Here is a 15513-nt window from a genome sequence, read left to right on the forward strand (position 1 = left end):
GTTCCTTGGATACCACAAAATATTCAACTGTAGATTTGTTCACTTTCTCACTGAAATGTTTTTGTTGTTGTTTTCCACAATTTGTGAGCACAAAAAGGTAATGCTTCGGTTCGCGAGCCCCTCGGCCACAGCTCCCAAACCCGATCTCATCACCCTGAGCAGCATTATCACAATCTAGGGAACTAGATTATCCCTCAGATGAAAACTTCATCCCGGTTGATCCCCCACTTGGGAGCCGATAAGAGGCAGGGGCGCCGTCACCCAGATTTCCGACTTGTTAATCAAGATGGCTTTCGATCACCTACAGGGCCAGATGGACAGTTGCTTTCAAAACATCGCAGCAGACAATGCTGTCGAGGAAGCAGACTTTGGCAACAACAACAAAGTGTTTTTAAGAAACACTTTCATCTCAGGCATGGAATGAAAAGTATATCAGACAAAACACAATAAAATATGGTGTAATCGATAATATCGGGTGAGAAGTGAGAGCGGAGAAATAAACCTGTCCAAAACCACGTCAGAAACAAAGAAATCATCAATGTACAACATAATTCCTGCATCTGAACTGTGCACCGCTCACATTTTTTTATTGTTCTTTCGTTACTAATAAAAAGGACCCCATGCTTGACACACACTTGGCTGTCGTAGAGTTAATTTATTATTTTTTTCTTTACATTTTTAAAGGGGTAACGAGCATCACCTATTTTCTTTTTTATGATGACATATCTTCACTTAATGGCCAGTGCGGGACTCGATTGAGTAGATTCGTATTGCGTTTTTTTCCACAAGAGTTGTGTCTAAAAGTAACTTGCTTTAAAAAAATGAATAATACAAAGGTGCACATTGCAATGTCCATGTGTGCATGTGCAAATCAAACAAAAAGCATTCCCGAAAGCACCGTCGATGAGGAACGCTGGCGCATGGAAGAGCAGCCAGCCTCCAAAGTCCCCAGAGCAGATTTGAGTTGTGGTTTGAGGTTGGATGAGAGGTCGGCGTATTAATTGGCTGCTGGTAATTACAGATGCAGCTTAAGCTAGCTAACATGTCCAAGGGGTTTTGGTGACCTATCTTGCGACCACAGAGATTAGTCAAATGAACAAATTAAAAAAAAAACTCATTCATGAATTCAGAAACAGCAATTAACACTACGCATATATTTGAACCGCTCACTTCTTCCCATGCAGCATTTAATTTATTGATCGGGTTAGGATTAAATTTATTCTGTTTTCAGAGCACATTAACGATTTGATAGCGTCAACATCTTGGCCCTACCCCTTCGTATTCAAACGTTTACACTTGACATTCCCTTCAACATTTGCCAGTAGCAATGAGGGTGTCACTTTCTCTCTCTCGGGGGCTGCTACCCTGAGAAAGGAGGCAACACGGGAACAATATGAGTCACCCAATTAAAGTTGTGTTGGCCTTGCAATTCCTCAAGGGATTGCCTTGTGACAGTTTAATTAACCAAGTCCCTTATCTTAATTTAGCAGAATCAAAAAGTAACCAACTGAGGTTATCTGAGCAAAACATTCCCTGTTAATATCTTTGCGTCGGCCATAACACCACACACATTCTTCACCTAAAATCACCTTGATAAAGCGGAGCTAATGGCTCGCGCTGAGTCGCTTACAGTTTGTCACCGATATTTCGTAACATTAAAATTACATCTGACATGTATGATCCACACTTATGCTGGTTAAAAAAAAAAACACGGGCAGCTAAATGCCATCTTTTTATGCCACCTCAGTATGTATAACGATGGCGGTTTAGCGCGCGAGAGCTTTCGACTGAGTCCAAGGGTGCCTTCGCAGAGGGTGTGTTTATTGTTGGAAGGCTTTTTCTTTGAAATTTGTACTGACTGCAGGGAGACTCCCACCATGCTACTTAAATCATCCCCACCATGAAGCCAGCTACTGTTGATTTATCATCAGATCCCAGTTCTACTGTCTTTTGCTGCTTTGTCTTTTCCCCCTCTGTTATCCATTCCACTCTAGATTAAAAGACATTCCTAGTTATGGTTAAAGTCCTGATTTCTCTGGACAAACCAAGGCCATTGATCTCTTTGTAGCAAGGGGAAAAAATGCCCGAGGGTACGGCAAATATTCATTCCCCTTCGGATGAAATAGGCCTGACAAAGGACCCTTCACTTGGATCCTAATGATTCTATGGAAGTTGTGTTGGATTCAGTTTGAAGGATGTTTTTCAACTTTTGCATCGGCATAATCAAGATCCTGCTAGTTTGTAACTGTCTAGGTGGAATTGATTGAATAATCAGTCTTTGTAATTGAGTGTTGCCTCATCTATTATAGTTTAATTGTGAACAACCTGACCTGTCTGCAAATAACTTAACACAAATTAAAATATACATATACATGAATTAAAACCCCAAAATACCAAATGCCAAGCAGCACGCTCAACGACGCCCACATCGGCAGTGCATCAACACCTCTTTAAAACAAAATTGTTTTTGCCATATTACAATCGGTGAATCGGACAAATCCAGATTGCTGAATATGCGAGGGTCCACTGAAATTCCCAAAACTCACAACACACACAAACACGCACATGGAAAAAATGCCCTGCTGTCTTTGGATTGAGGACAGATGGCAATGGAGTGGCCCGGGTCCAAGAAGTGACGATGTTCTGTATCATTATAATCTCACCCCCTTATTTCCTCCCTACCGCTGTGCCGGACAACATGTTTTACCTACTGAGAGCAGAAATTAGAACAACGTTTCTGTTGCTCTCTCACACGTTCTCTTGTCGAGGGCTGCGGCAACAAGCTGAATAGCTGTAGAAATGTTTTGACAGTCAGCCATCTGAAGCCTGAAACTAAAAAATTTTAAAAAGTCACTTACTTACCTCACTGGTTCTTTTATCTCAAACAAAGTATTTTAGGTTGCATTACCTGATATGTTTCGGCTTGTACTTCCGCCTGCATCAGAGTGTCCGAAAAAAAGGTTGTTTCTAAGAAAATATGCAACGATCATTTTCATAATATGGGAGGATTGCAAATGCAACTCATCTCTTCATCTCATTCCCTAAATTTTATTTTCTGGCAACTGGGGTGGTTCAATAATATTTCAAGGAGGGGGGGAGGGGGCAGTGTCCCCCCTCTAGCGCCGCCAATGCTATCGCAGCAAAGTACGTGAAAAACAAGACTGCGAAAAACAACCACTGCAGGGAAAAAGAGCAGCACTACAAAGCTTTATTAACAGTTTAATTTATGTGATAGATACAATCATGCAAGGAAGAAGCTGTAATGGTCCGCACACGGGAAAAATATGTATTTTTGACTCATTGCTTCCATAAACACCCTCTAATTATTCACTGCGGTGACCTAGGAGAAAGGATAATGCCAGAGATTTATAGCTGAAGGAGTCGGAGAGATCCATCAATTGTTTCCCCGACGCTGCAGTGCCACACTATTTGCGAGTGGCTCCTCTGGCAGAATAAGAATCATGGGGTGAGCCTCCGAGCAGGCGGGCTGAGGCTCAAAGATTAAAACAGCCCCCACAGTCAGCCAACATGAAGAAATACTCGAGACTGGACATTAACCTTCATGGACTGCAATCACAACAATAGCATTTAAAACATCTTTGTGTATTTGTGAAAAGTAGACTAATCCGTCTAAATCGTCCATAATGAGAGAGAAGGAATCCTAAGACTGTGATATCTTCCATCCCTTCACCCCACAAGATTTGAGGCTTTCCTCGGGATTCAACTAGCTTAGCCGCAAATCTCCTCTCTGCTGTGTGATAGCGGCATATCCTCTAAGAGAAGTGGTGACCACACAATCTGGCCACACGATTTGACAACGAGGGGTGCGCTGTGAAAAATTCAAGCTTGCTGATGATACCAATCCCCCCCCCCCCAGGAAAGTAACTGGCAACGCCGGCGTGAATCAGGCTCTCGGCCTAACCATGGACAGGCCACAGACGGCTGTGAGGATGAGGAGCGTGAACAGATGAAGGGCTCACAGACAAATCCTCTGTCTAACGGAAGAAACATGAGCATCTGGATGCTGTTTGTTTTTTTTTTTTTTTTAGAACTTCATTTTCTTTTCTTATCTACTCAACAAAGCAACATTTTCGGATTGATCATTCAGACGAGTTGGAGATTTAAACAGAAATGATTTCCAAAACTAATATTGCCCAAAAAAGAAAGAAGCAGCAGTCAGTACGGCCAAATGACAACAAGCAGGAGTGAACGCACTCCTCAATTAATCATGTTTTAAACTGACAGATGCGATAAAATCTCATAAAACCTTGACTTCTCCATATGCTACCTGTTTAAAGCAATGTTTATAAACCGACTAATTATGATGCTCTCTCAGCAGATGTTTCTCCATTAACATGAAGAACAATGACTTCAGCAATTAACAATGCCCGTGCTAAATTTGGAAGTGCTGATATTTCAGATTCGAAAAAAAAAAAAGAAAAATCATGGAAGGGAAAATATGCATTTGTCAGGCATGTGAATCAATATGAAAATAATTGTTTGCATTTATTATTGGCATACAATATGAGACCCTGAGCTTTTATTCTGCATTGCGATCAAGGACCTTCCTTACACAGCTAAAAGCATGGCTTGCTAAACGTGCCGTCTCTGTTGCGATTCTGCCGTCTACCTAAGTCTTTCATTTACTTGACGCACTTTCATGTAAGACGCACTGTCGTAGATCAAGTGACCTGTTAAAAGTGAAATTTGGAAGCAAAAGCAATACACTCCACATGTACTAAAAATATTGTAATATTGTCTTTCCAAAAGCTACTGGATGCATTTGAACTGTCACCGTTGCAATTTTTTTCTCCTTTTTATCCTTTTCTTATTTACCGTACTTTCATGATGTACGCTTTGCTAATGTTGGCATATATAGAGGCTCAGTTCTCCAGCCAGACCAATCACTCCCATGCCTGACTGTAAAGTTAACAAGATAATTGATTTCAGTCAAGTACTGGAAAGCAGTACTGAGGGGAAAACAAAGAAATAAACAAACAATTTCTGACTGCACCCTCGCCCACATTCACACACCATGCTGTTGTCATAAAACAAATTATCGTAATAAAGTCTTGCCAAAACAAGATAACTGAATAGCCACACATTTGTTTTAAATAAGATGATATTTTCCTTCACTTAAAATGAAGATTATTTGATGCATCTAGATCAGGGGTGTCAAACTCTTTTTTGTCATGGGACGCATCGTAGTCATACTCCATTATGATTTTCAACGTCTTCTATACGGGCTACAAAACAGTGTTTTGAAATCAGAGACTAGTAAAAACTGTTGAAATATTTTAAAAAGACGGATGGCAAACAATATCTCTTTTTTAAAGTGAAGACAATTTGTAATTTCAATAATGTAACATCTTTGCGGACCACATAATATGATATGGCGGGGCCGCATCTGGTCCCCCGGGCCTTGAATTTGACACCTCTGATCTAGAGCTTACAAATCAAATATGTTTCCTCCCCAACCCATTTGAAATGATCAACAACCATAATACATCCCTGCAACTACCGGATAAATTACTATGACATTCTGAGCAAGTATTCATCACATGCCAGCATAAGGTCAAAATTTAAATGTAGCAAATCGATAAATGTACCCCATAAGCGAATAATATTTCCCATGATGAGCCCCATGTTTTGACCCAGACTCTCCCTTCCATACTGTAATTTTACGCATGTTTGCATTAATATGGTGGCCAGAGGGACACGCTTGTCCTCCTAACAGGCTTTAATATATTCACACATTCCCGATGATTTATATACAGTTTGCGTCACACATGCATCCAGCTTGGGAGATTTTCACACCACAAATGACACCACAAAAGAACCCTGGCAGCAAAAAAAAAAAAGGCTATTAAATGCTATTTGACTAACATTAAACATTTCTGTGTACAGTACATCACGTATTCAATAGCAGTGTCTTGACACGGTAGATTGCATATTTACGCAAGTGAGGGCCAATGGCAAAGTTTTCTTTCAGCAAGCTCACAGTGGGGGGTTATTCTTCCTGGCAACAAAATAACAGTGGGAAGTCGATTTCATTGCATTTCCTTTTTCCTCAGATCTCCCTTTACCGTATCCAGGAAGTGCTTGTTTTTTTCATCTCACCGCTTCCGTCCTCAAACACACTTTAAAAACAAAGCCGGAGGCAGTCGGATTATCATACTCGCATCGCGGCTAATTAGGATGAGGCTCGTGGTACAGTCACAACACCTCTGTCCCTCCCAACTCCTCCTCTTCCCTCTTGGCTCTCTCTCATCATTTCCTTGAAGAGTGCTATCAGTGGGCTACATCTCGCTAAACCACTGCTGCCTGTCTGTTTGCGATAGGGTCTCGGCCGTTCGTTTCTACACGGGCAAGCGAGAACACTGGCAGCCGCACTGCTGGGGAAGAGGCAAGCCCCGTATCCGAGTCTGTTGGAATCATGTTGGAAGCGTAAATTATTCACTAATTAGAACTGGCAAAAAAAGCCACATCTGATAAATTTCAGCTTACTTAATGAATTGCTCCTAATTTTGCAAGGCTAATTAATCAATTTTGATAATGAGTCGTGATGTGAAGATCTTCATGTTGTAAGGGTACGTCTGGAGGAAAAATGCAGAGGGGAGATATTCACTAGGCATAGTGGGTAGCATATCTGCCTCACAGTTGGGGAGTTCTTGGTGGTATCCCCCCACATCCCTAAAACATTTTAACTCGACGGGAACCATCAAATTGCCTAAGGGGAAAAATGAGAATGTTTGGAAATGGATTATTTATGAAGCTGAATTACTCTGACTGTAAATTAAAATGGTATTTGAAATATGTTTTGTAAACCTGCAGTGGCGGAGCTAGGATTTTATTTTCTTGGATGGGCATGGGGTTGCCTAGAACATCTCAGCGGGTTGTACATTCTTCTGGCCTCTCATCAGGGGTGGACAGTGCCCCAGCGCCCCCCCTTCTATCTCCGGCAGTGCGCCGCAATGCACAAAGCAAGGCGTGCCTGAATGTTTTTGGTGCGGACGAGAATTTGAAAGCCAGGACCTCAATGACATTAAGGACAAAGGTGAAGGTTACATTTTTGAAACGTACTGTATCGAAAACCAATTCAAAGCCGTCATTTCCGTCTGTCCCAATCCGAAAGAAGATGTAGTATATTTTTTGTTGGTATGCTTTCTTACAAGATTATGGAAGCTGAATGCAGAACATGTAATACTACATTTACTTTGGCAGCTCATGTTGCTTTTTCTTCAAGTCATTTTCCTCTTACTAAGCCTCATTAATTTGCTATTCAAGTGTGATAATACACCCCGTGTGCACAAACGTGCCTGCCTGAAAACATAGTTTACTTGAACAGGCCCAAGGTGATCGTTTTGCTCTTTATCCTTGACAGCGAGACGTGAAATATGAAGCTGGACCTCTCTAGGATTATGCTGTCATTTAACAGGCTCAAAATTAAAACACGGAATCAGATAAACTGGGCCGCCACACCTTAAGGCTCAAAAGTGCTCCTGCGTCGTCTCGGTCGAAACACACACACACGCACACACATTTCTTGGATAAGATCGTGTTATTGGCTAAACAGAGACAGCTGCAGCAAGTTAACTGTCTAATCTCACATCAAGCAATTTCCCTAAACAAGGACTGAAAGTGGAGGGGGTGAAGGCACAGCACAGGAGGAAAGAAAAAAAAAAACAGAAGCGCAGTCAAGAGTAAAGACGTCTAGCACTCGTGTGTTTGATTGGTGCACGAGGGCAGCATTGTCTTATTAAAGCATCCCGAGAGTATTATGCACAATAGGAAAAAAGTTGCACGAACGGGCCGAGGTCAGCTCTGGAATGCAGAAGCGTCACTCCAAAAAGCCGGGGAAAATTTTATTGACGACCCTCGTACTTCCCCAGACACTCCTTTTGGCATTTTCGTGCGGATTGTTTTGGTTCATCACAGATAATTAAACCCGGCAACACAAACGTTGAACATCCTTTATAATTGACCAATTTCTCCTGCCAATGTAATATTTTGGTGGAATGAAGAAACAACTATCTAGCCACACGTGCGTATATTGCAATACAATGTTGCCCAAATGATCATTGTCCTTCCCCAAGGACTAAAATGGCCCTTCTGTTCCTTGGATTAATAGCACTATTACAAAGAATCCACGTTCAATATACTGTACTGTAGTTCAAAATCCCGTTAGTAAGATTACGACTTCCTATAATGACATGAGCGGATTTCCCTGGGAATATCTATTTTTCGACGCAGGTAATGACTTGGACTGAGGTGCGAGGCTGTTTGGAGCAACGGTAAGACTTTAGTACACCACTTGTGCTATTAAGGCTCTTTATGCCTTTTTTACGCCGACTTTTCCCTGAGCTTCCAAACATGCGGTAACCGCGCGAGCAGGCTACAGCGAGGCGAAGCGGGCTGCAACATCGAGGGACTTATTGTTCAACACATGTCGTGTGTAATCTGCCCGACCCGCAGCGCTTAGAATAATTATTCATATTTCATCACAGCGTCACATCGCAGGCTGCTCGCTAAGTTATTTTCCATGTTCCATTATCAAAATTTCAGAGACGTGCGCTTCGGGTTGAGGGACTAAATGGAGAGGCTGAAGTAGTAGGCCTTATAAAAATATAATGGGCTTGTCGCCTCTGATAAAATAGAGATGTGTTTAGAGCCTTGACATCACACACACTGAATGCAAAAGGTGCAGAAGAGGGAAAAGAAAATTAAGAAACAGATAATGTGTCCAACTAGAGAGCCCCGGTTGCACAATAATAATAATAATGGCGGGAATGATGCCCGGAAACCCATTTTGTTTCACAAAACTTTGCAGCCTGGTAAAAATGGGATGCATAATGACTCACCTTGTTCCAACGGAGGCGGTCGAACACCTGTAGCCTTCAATTTAAGCGCTTCTTTTGCAGACATATCACAGCAGGAGCCTTTGTTGGTGTCTTGGTCGCTGTCAGCTTGGTCGCTGTCACCATGGCCGCTGTCTCTGAGACTGGCTCGCTCCGGGTCTTTGAATGTGGAACTACTACAACAAAAAACATAAAACAAAACAACCTTTTGCACTGCTGAATGCAATAAATAAGAACCGATGAATGCACGCCATTTCCGAATCGTGAACAATAAATGATGATGCTAAAGGGCTGTGGTAGGAATACTGGAGGAGGGTAAAAAAGTTCTGAGACGGAGTGATGGTTGCAAATTCCAACACCTACCTTTGAACAAATTGTTGTCTGCTTCCCATGTAATTAGGCTCCGTGGGGAAGCTGTCCGTCTGAGAAGAAAAGAGAGAGAGAAAAAAACAAGTATGTAGTGGACGCTACAGAAAGCACTCCTAGGGTGAAACAAGATCTCCAGGTGATTAATTATACGGAAAAAATGTGTAAAAGGACAAACCGCTTGAACAGAATAATGAGAATTTAAGCTGCTCTTTATTCAGGTTTGACTATTTTATTACCCATGTAAATTGGGCAAATTAGCAATGATAAGCGACGTACATGACTGTGCGGAACACCAAATGTGGCAGATAATATGATACAGAAATCTTTTACGTAGCTTAATCACCACAAGTAAGAAGCAACAATGTCATCCTAGTTTACGTATTTTGTCCAGGTACCAAATGCACGTTATAAATCACAGGTGTCAAACTCAAGGCCCGGGGGCCAAATCCGGCCCGCGACATTATTGTATGTGGCCCGCAAAGGCAAAATATGTCAGCTCAAAGTTTCTCATTAAAATATCAAAACGGTAAATTGCCTTCCTTTTCATAACAAGAGAGATATTGCAATATTTTTGTTGTCACAATCCCGCGTTCAAAATAAATTGTTGAACGTTTTATCACTGGATTATGTTGTGTATATGTGATAGTATGAGGACACCCCTGTTCTACATTACATCTGTACGTGGAGATAGTGTACATGCAGTTTTTAAATGGCAACCTTATCATGCACATGGGTGAGGGAGGGGGTGAGAGAATGCAACTGGAATCAGCCCTTCCAAAAACACATCGGATGCACGGGCTGACCGACTTGAACTGTTGCGTCACTTCTCCTCAGCACTCCCGACTTGATCTCAGCAGTACTTGCAACAGCTTTTGCTCTCCGTCACTAATTACAGGCAAGTGTGCTATGTGAGTGTTTAATGATGGCAATTGATATAAAAGGTCACTATTATCCTGCAGCATTGGCTGGCCTTTAGAGAAATTCCTGTCACCGATAGAAAGCAGCAAAACAAGTCAAGTTTAAAAGCCATTAAAAGCACAGTATGGACTGAGATCAAGAATGAGATTTAAGGGTTTATAAAAATGGTGTAAATATCCAGGTGGATATGTATCACAGAAATACAAATAACTGCGACTCTGTCTCGGACTGATAGCGGTGAAACGATTAGAGAGCAACGTTTCCCTCGCTGAGGTTTTTCATATGCGCAGCTTGACTCGCAGTCGATAGACTCCTTCAATCTGTGCTCTGTGGTGGCTCTATGAAAAAAGAGCGTTTGAAGGTGAGAAAGAGGAAGCTTCGATACTTTGAACTTTGAGCGCATACTACTACGCCGAACCCTCCATTCCTTCGCGGACATGATTTAAAAAAACAACACCCATCCAACATATCAAAGGTTGGACAAAGAAGGCAAAATGGTTGTTTGAAATGGTTTGCCATTGAAATGATAACGGTGCACATTTTTAAAAAAAAACGGAGGCGAAATTCTTTTTGTAAGCATCTGGTGTCTCATCCTTGGACACGGTTTTCAATCAGCGTGACACGGATAACCTGAATCTCATCAGAATGGAAGGACGTTTACAGAAATGGCTTGCCTTCCGTCTCCAGGTGCAGCAACACGAGCACAAAGAAAACACAAAGTGACACATTCTTCTTCTTGCTAATTCCAGTCTGGGTAAATGTTAAGCCCACATTTTCCCGTTTGCGTATCCTGTCTTGTTTTGTTTTTTTCGGTACAACAGGTATTCAGGTCACTTTTTCATCTTCAGTACATGCATCAAGTTGTCACAACATAAACGTACAAGCAAGCCTTGGAAAAGCGCACTTTGATCTCAATACTTAAATTGTTCTATTTTTTCACCCGATTTTTCCAACATGCAATTTAATCGTTTTTTAGCTCAACGTAGGGCGCTGTGCCGACAAGAAACAGAACTGAAGCAGAAAAGCGCAACAGCTCAATGTTGCCCTTTGAAAATGAGTCAATCATTTTCCAGGTTTTCCAGAACGCGCCGATTGTTCAACGAACGGATCAATACCGAGTCGGCAATGATTATACATCAAATAAGCGAAAACCTGCCTGGAACAATATAGTCGTTGCACTTGACACAGCTATTAAGGGATTTCATTTACTTGCAGCCATGCTTGAGAATGGCAAAAGCATGTTGCCCTGACTGATGTGTGGTTTCGAGTGTATGCAGCAAGGGCACGCGGGTCACGGCGATCCCGAGCACAGTGAGGCTGAGTAAGTGTAAAAAGCTCCACTCCATTCTCTATTCCCATGGAGGCCCTAAGACTGACCAAGCAGACACAGGAACGATTGAGACAAATGGGACAAGCACGTCAGACTGTTATTTCACTCTCTGGCCATGTTGCTGCGTTTTGTTCGTTTTCACGGGGCCCGGGCTACAGTGAGGCGTGCGTGGCTGTGCGTGCCGAGTGTGTCGGTTTAAGCTGTCAGAGGAATGGTCAGTGAACAGAGAAAATGGCAGCTTCTCTTTTACACATGATTGGACTCGAATGGTTCATTCAAAGGGAAATGGTACACCTTCACCGACTCTATAGGGTATCGTACACCCGTTTGTTCTTTCGTGTCTGCATGAGCGCATTTAAAATTGGATTAAATCTTGAGAGAAAAATGGATAGATATTCTACCAAGGGAAGCATTGTTTATTCTTTTTGGAAAAGTGTCAAAGTAAGCAAACGAGCCGAAACAGGAAGGCTTGGCAAAGGATAAAAGACAAAGAAATTGAGGTTAGCGGATAGAAACCACAGTGTTGGGTGGGAAAGCAGAGCAAATAAATACATAAGGGGAGGGAGGGGGAAAAAGCAAAGTTAAAGGGAAAAAAGGGGTAAGAGCACTAAATAATTAGACGACATTGATTGATTGGTGAGCCATTGTAAGTGATCAAATCTAATTAGTGGGAGATAAAAGACAAATTATTCAGTCGGTTTAAGTGAAACGAAAGCCGGCGGGGTCTACTGTCTTCCGAGTGGCCTTAGAGAAGGCCGGCCCAAATGAGTTCACACCGATTTATCGATGTTGCTGATGAAGGAAAACATAAAGGAAAACAGTTTATCAATCCTTGATGAAACCCCGATTGTTCGCAAGAATAATTACTTACGAGTACAAGGCATCCAATTACGTCAAAGAGATGTGTTTACAAGTGCGCATTGTAGATAGTCAGTCATTACACAATGAACACCATCATTATGTAATGACTTTAGTATAGTCCATAAATTTATTAAATAGGGGCTGCAGCTGTTTTTGAAAACCGTCCAAGCCGTTCGGTCAGTCTTGCTTGGGTCGGACCACATGTCCAGGCTTTTGTAATCCTAAAGAATACAAAATGAGTTGACAAACTTTACCACAAAGTGACTTGAAAATGCAAATAATTTCTGTTAAAAAAATACGATGGGTCTTTTTTTTATTTATTTATTTATTTATTTATTTATTTATTTATTTATTTATTTATTTATTTATTTATTTATTTATTTTTTTATTTTTTTATTTATTTATTTATTTATTTATTTATTTATTTATTTATTTATTTATTTATTTATTTATTTATTTATTTATTTATTTATTTATAAATACTACATCAAGTAAATTGTCTTTTTGAAGAATACTTAAAATTGTGACAATATTTTTCTGTGATGATAAATGGCTACTTTGGCCACATCTAAGGTGGCATATCTTGAAGCAACGATATTTGTGCTAGCATTATTGAACTGCTTTTGAAGGAGCGCATCTATCCTTTGTAATAATGTGTGCCATTTCATTTTTGAAACTAAATTACCTTTTAAGTATATGAAAAGAAAAAACACTTAAGGGATAAACAGAACTGAGCTTTCGAAGTTGGTCAACAAAGCCCGTCGTGATTATCTCGAGAATCAACTCAGATGGAAATAATAAAATGCAAACCTCCTGAGAGTGAATACCCTTCAACTCATTCTTCTTCTCATTCATGCCTCATAAACACATACATAAAAAACATATTCAAGGCTTTTTTCGTGTTCCATGAGAAAAATCAAAGGAGGGGCTAAATCGAATCCTGCATGAAACAAAAGTCTCACCTTAATAAGCAATCTTTTAATAATACTCTGTTTACCAGACATGACAAAACACATTTGTATAATCCGTTTTAACTCCATTGCATGCAATCACAGGATAAATAATGAATCGCACAGCTTGATCACATCTTCAACAATTTTAAGACTGTGTTTGCACTGCCAGAAGCAAAACACAGTAGATCCTTTTCTGAACATTTTCATGTTCTTAATCAATCTTTTTTTATCGTACGAAAACCAAATTTCCACTCTCAAATTCTTTTCAGCAGAACAGGAAAATACTGCATTATTGATCGACAATAGTTACTTTGATCCATTATCATAAAAACATAGTGTGTCTTTTGACAAATGTGTATTTTATGCAAATCCTGTAAGAAGGGTGAGCAAAACTGAGTTCAAATGAGTAAGCTCGGAGCTTTAAGACCTGATTTCTCCAGAAATCCTCTAGCAGACCGGGTAATTGTGTGCATGGAAGTGGACCACTAACACGACACCTTAGATGGTGGGAAGAGGACACATTTGTGTGTTTTTCAAAAACGTTTTCCGCGTCGGCATGAAGCATCGAGAATGAGACTTACAGCCATACGTTTGTGTATTTGATTCAAAAGTAAGGATTTTTTTTTTATCCTTATGAGCACAAAGTTGATTTTGTTCAATTGGAATCCAAGAATCCACCAGTCAGAGGAAATAGTCTGTTCCAAACTGGAGCAGCAACACAACGCATCGTGTGTCTGTGTGTGTGTACTTAGCAACACAATCCACATCTGTGGCAGTTTAGCCCCAGGGGTGAATGAAAATGGTTGCTTCTGGCATAGATGTTGACTTAAACACACTTGAAATATCAAACACATCAGTCAAACACTATAAGTAAACATTGACATACTGTACCGAGTGACATATTCAACCATTTGGTTCCAAATAACGGGGCTGCTGATAAATTGAGAGCAGTGTAAGATTAATGCTGTCGAAGGGAAAAAAAAACAACTGCTGCAAATGCTTAATTGTCGGACTGCCCTTGTGAAAAACGTAGTCACGGGCAAAGCATGTAGATGCTACTAATCATTCTGCACTTCCTCGTCAATACTAGGTGCGTCTTTGGCGTTAACTTAAGTCTTGAGTCAGCACTGACCTTGCTTTTCCCCTCATTTGGACCTTTGCTAACTCAGCCCAAAAGACAAAGATGCTTTAGAACTAACTTGTCAACTTCAACATGCATTGAGGAACCATGGATGAAATTAGAATGATAAAGTTTGGTACCGGGATGTTTCCATCCTCAATCTACTTTCTAGACCATAGGTGTCAAACTCAAGGCCCGGGGGCCAGATACGGCCCGCAACATCATTTGATGTGGCCCGACTTTGAGTCATTACTAAAATTAAAAAATATTACCATGCCGCCTTTTAAAATATTTAAACAAATTTTACAAGTCTCTAATTTCAAAACTAATTATTCATCAATTTGTTGTGGAGCCTATACTGGATGTATATAAAAGACGTTGACAGTCATATTGGCCCCCCAAGGGAAACTATAATGCGGCCCGTGACAAAAATGAGTACGACACCATTGTTCTAGACTTTCTATAACAATTAAAATTAGAAGAAAAAAAACACCCACGATACATTCCAAGAACTTAACAAGAAAGAAAGAATTATTTTTCTTGGAATTGACGTTCTTAGAACCATTCTGGAATAAAATTGTTTTTTATCTCTCTTGCTCTTCAAAGGCCAGAACCAAGGCCAGAACTACGAGCGTAAGCGTGTTGTATCAATACATAGAAGGCTTCACGTGTATTACCATCAACCTTGACTCCTTTTTGCCCTATTCTATAAACGCACAGCATGTCGTAGTTCAGTTCAAGTTAACCTATTCTCGATTTGTATCGGGTCAGCAATCGCGTCGACAGAGACTTGGTTAAACTTCAGCTCTCTCCAAGAGGGTTCAAGCGGCGATGCTTTGCTCAACATGTCTTCCACTCTGATTCTTGCAAGTGCATCCACAATGCATTTTATAATCCTTCAAACCAGCTTTGACAATAAGCAGAAAGCTCATAAAAAGAAACAATCCAGTATAATCTCGGATTCTAAAGAACAGTTAAGAAAACTCTTTAATCCAATAATACTCCCAAAAGATTGATATTTAAGGTCGCCTGCCATAGGCTGCTTTTCTTTCTTTGGATCGTAATCATCTCCCAGCCCCGCACGCCAACGCTACCACTTACGCC

The 15513-nt window shown here is 40.7% G+C and overlaps 1 protein-coding gene across 4 annotated transcripts in view; it reads right to left on the minus strand.

The window, feature by feature from the left end:
* Positions 1–15513, minus strand: part of pcdh17 (protocadherin 17) — a 38821-nt gene that overhangs the window by 12342 nt on the left and 10966 nt on the right. For 2 of the 4 annotated variants that reach the window (XM_061276473.1, XM_061276471.1), the window contains exons 3-4: positions 9222–9280; positions 8862–9031 (exon numbers count right to left, since the gene is read on the minus strand). In XM_061276473.1, the coding sequence (XP_061132457.1) occupies positions 8862–9031; positions 9222–9280 (229 nt within the window). Of the gene's footprint in view, positions 1–8861; positions 9035–9221; positions 9281–15513 lie in introns of all 4 variants that reach the window. The other 2 variants (XM_061276472.1, XM_061276470.1) reach the window with 1 other exon arrangement.

The sequence above is a fragment of the Syngnathus typhle genome, linkage group LG4, assembly GCF_033458585.1.
Source record: "Syngnathus typhle isolate RoL2023-S1 ecotype Sweden linkage group LG4, RoL_Styp_1.0, whole genome shotgun sequence".
NCBI classification, from domain to species: Eukaryota; Metazoa; Chordata; class Actinopteri; order Syngnathiformes; family Syngnathidae; genus Syngnathus; species Syngnathus typhle.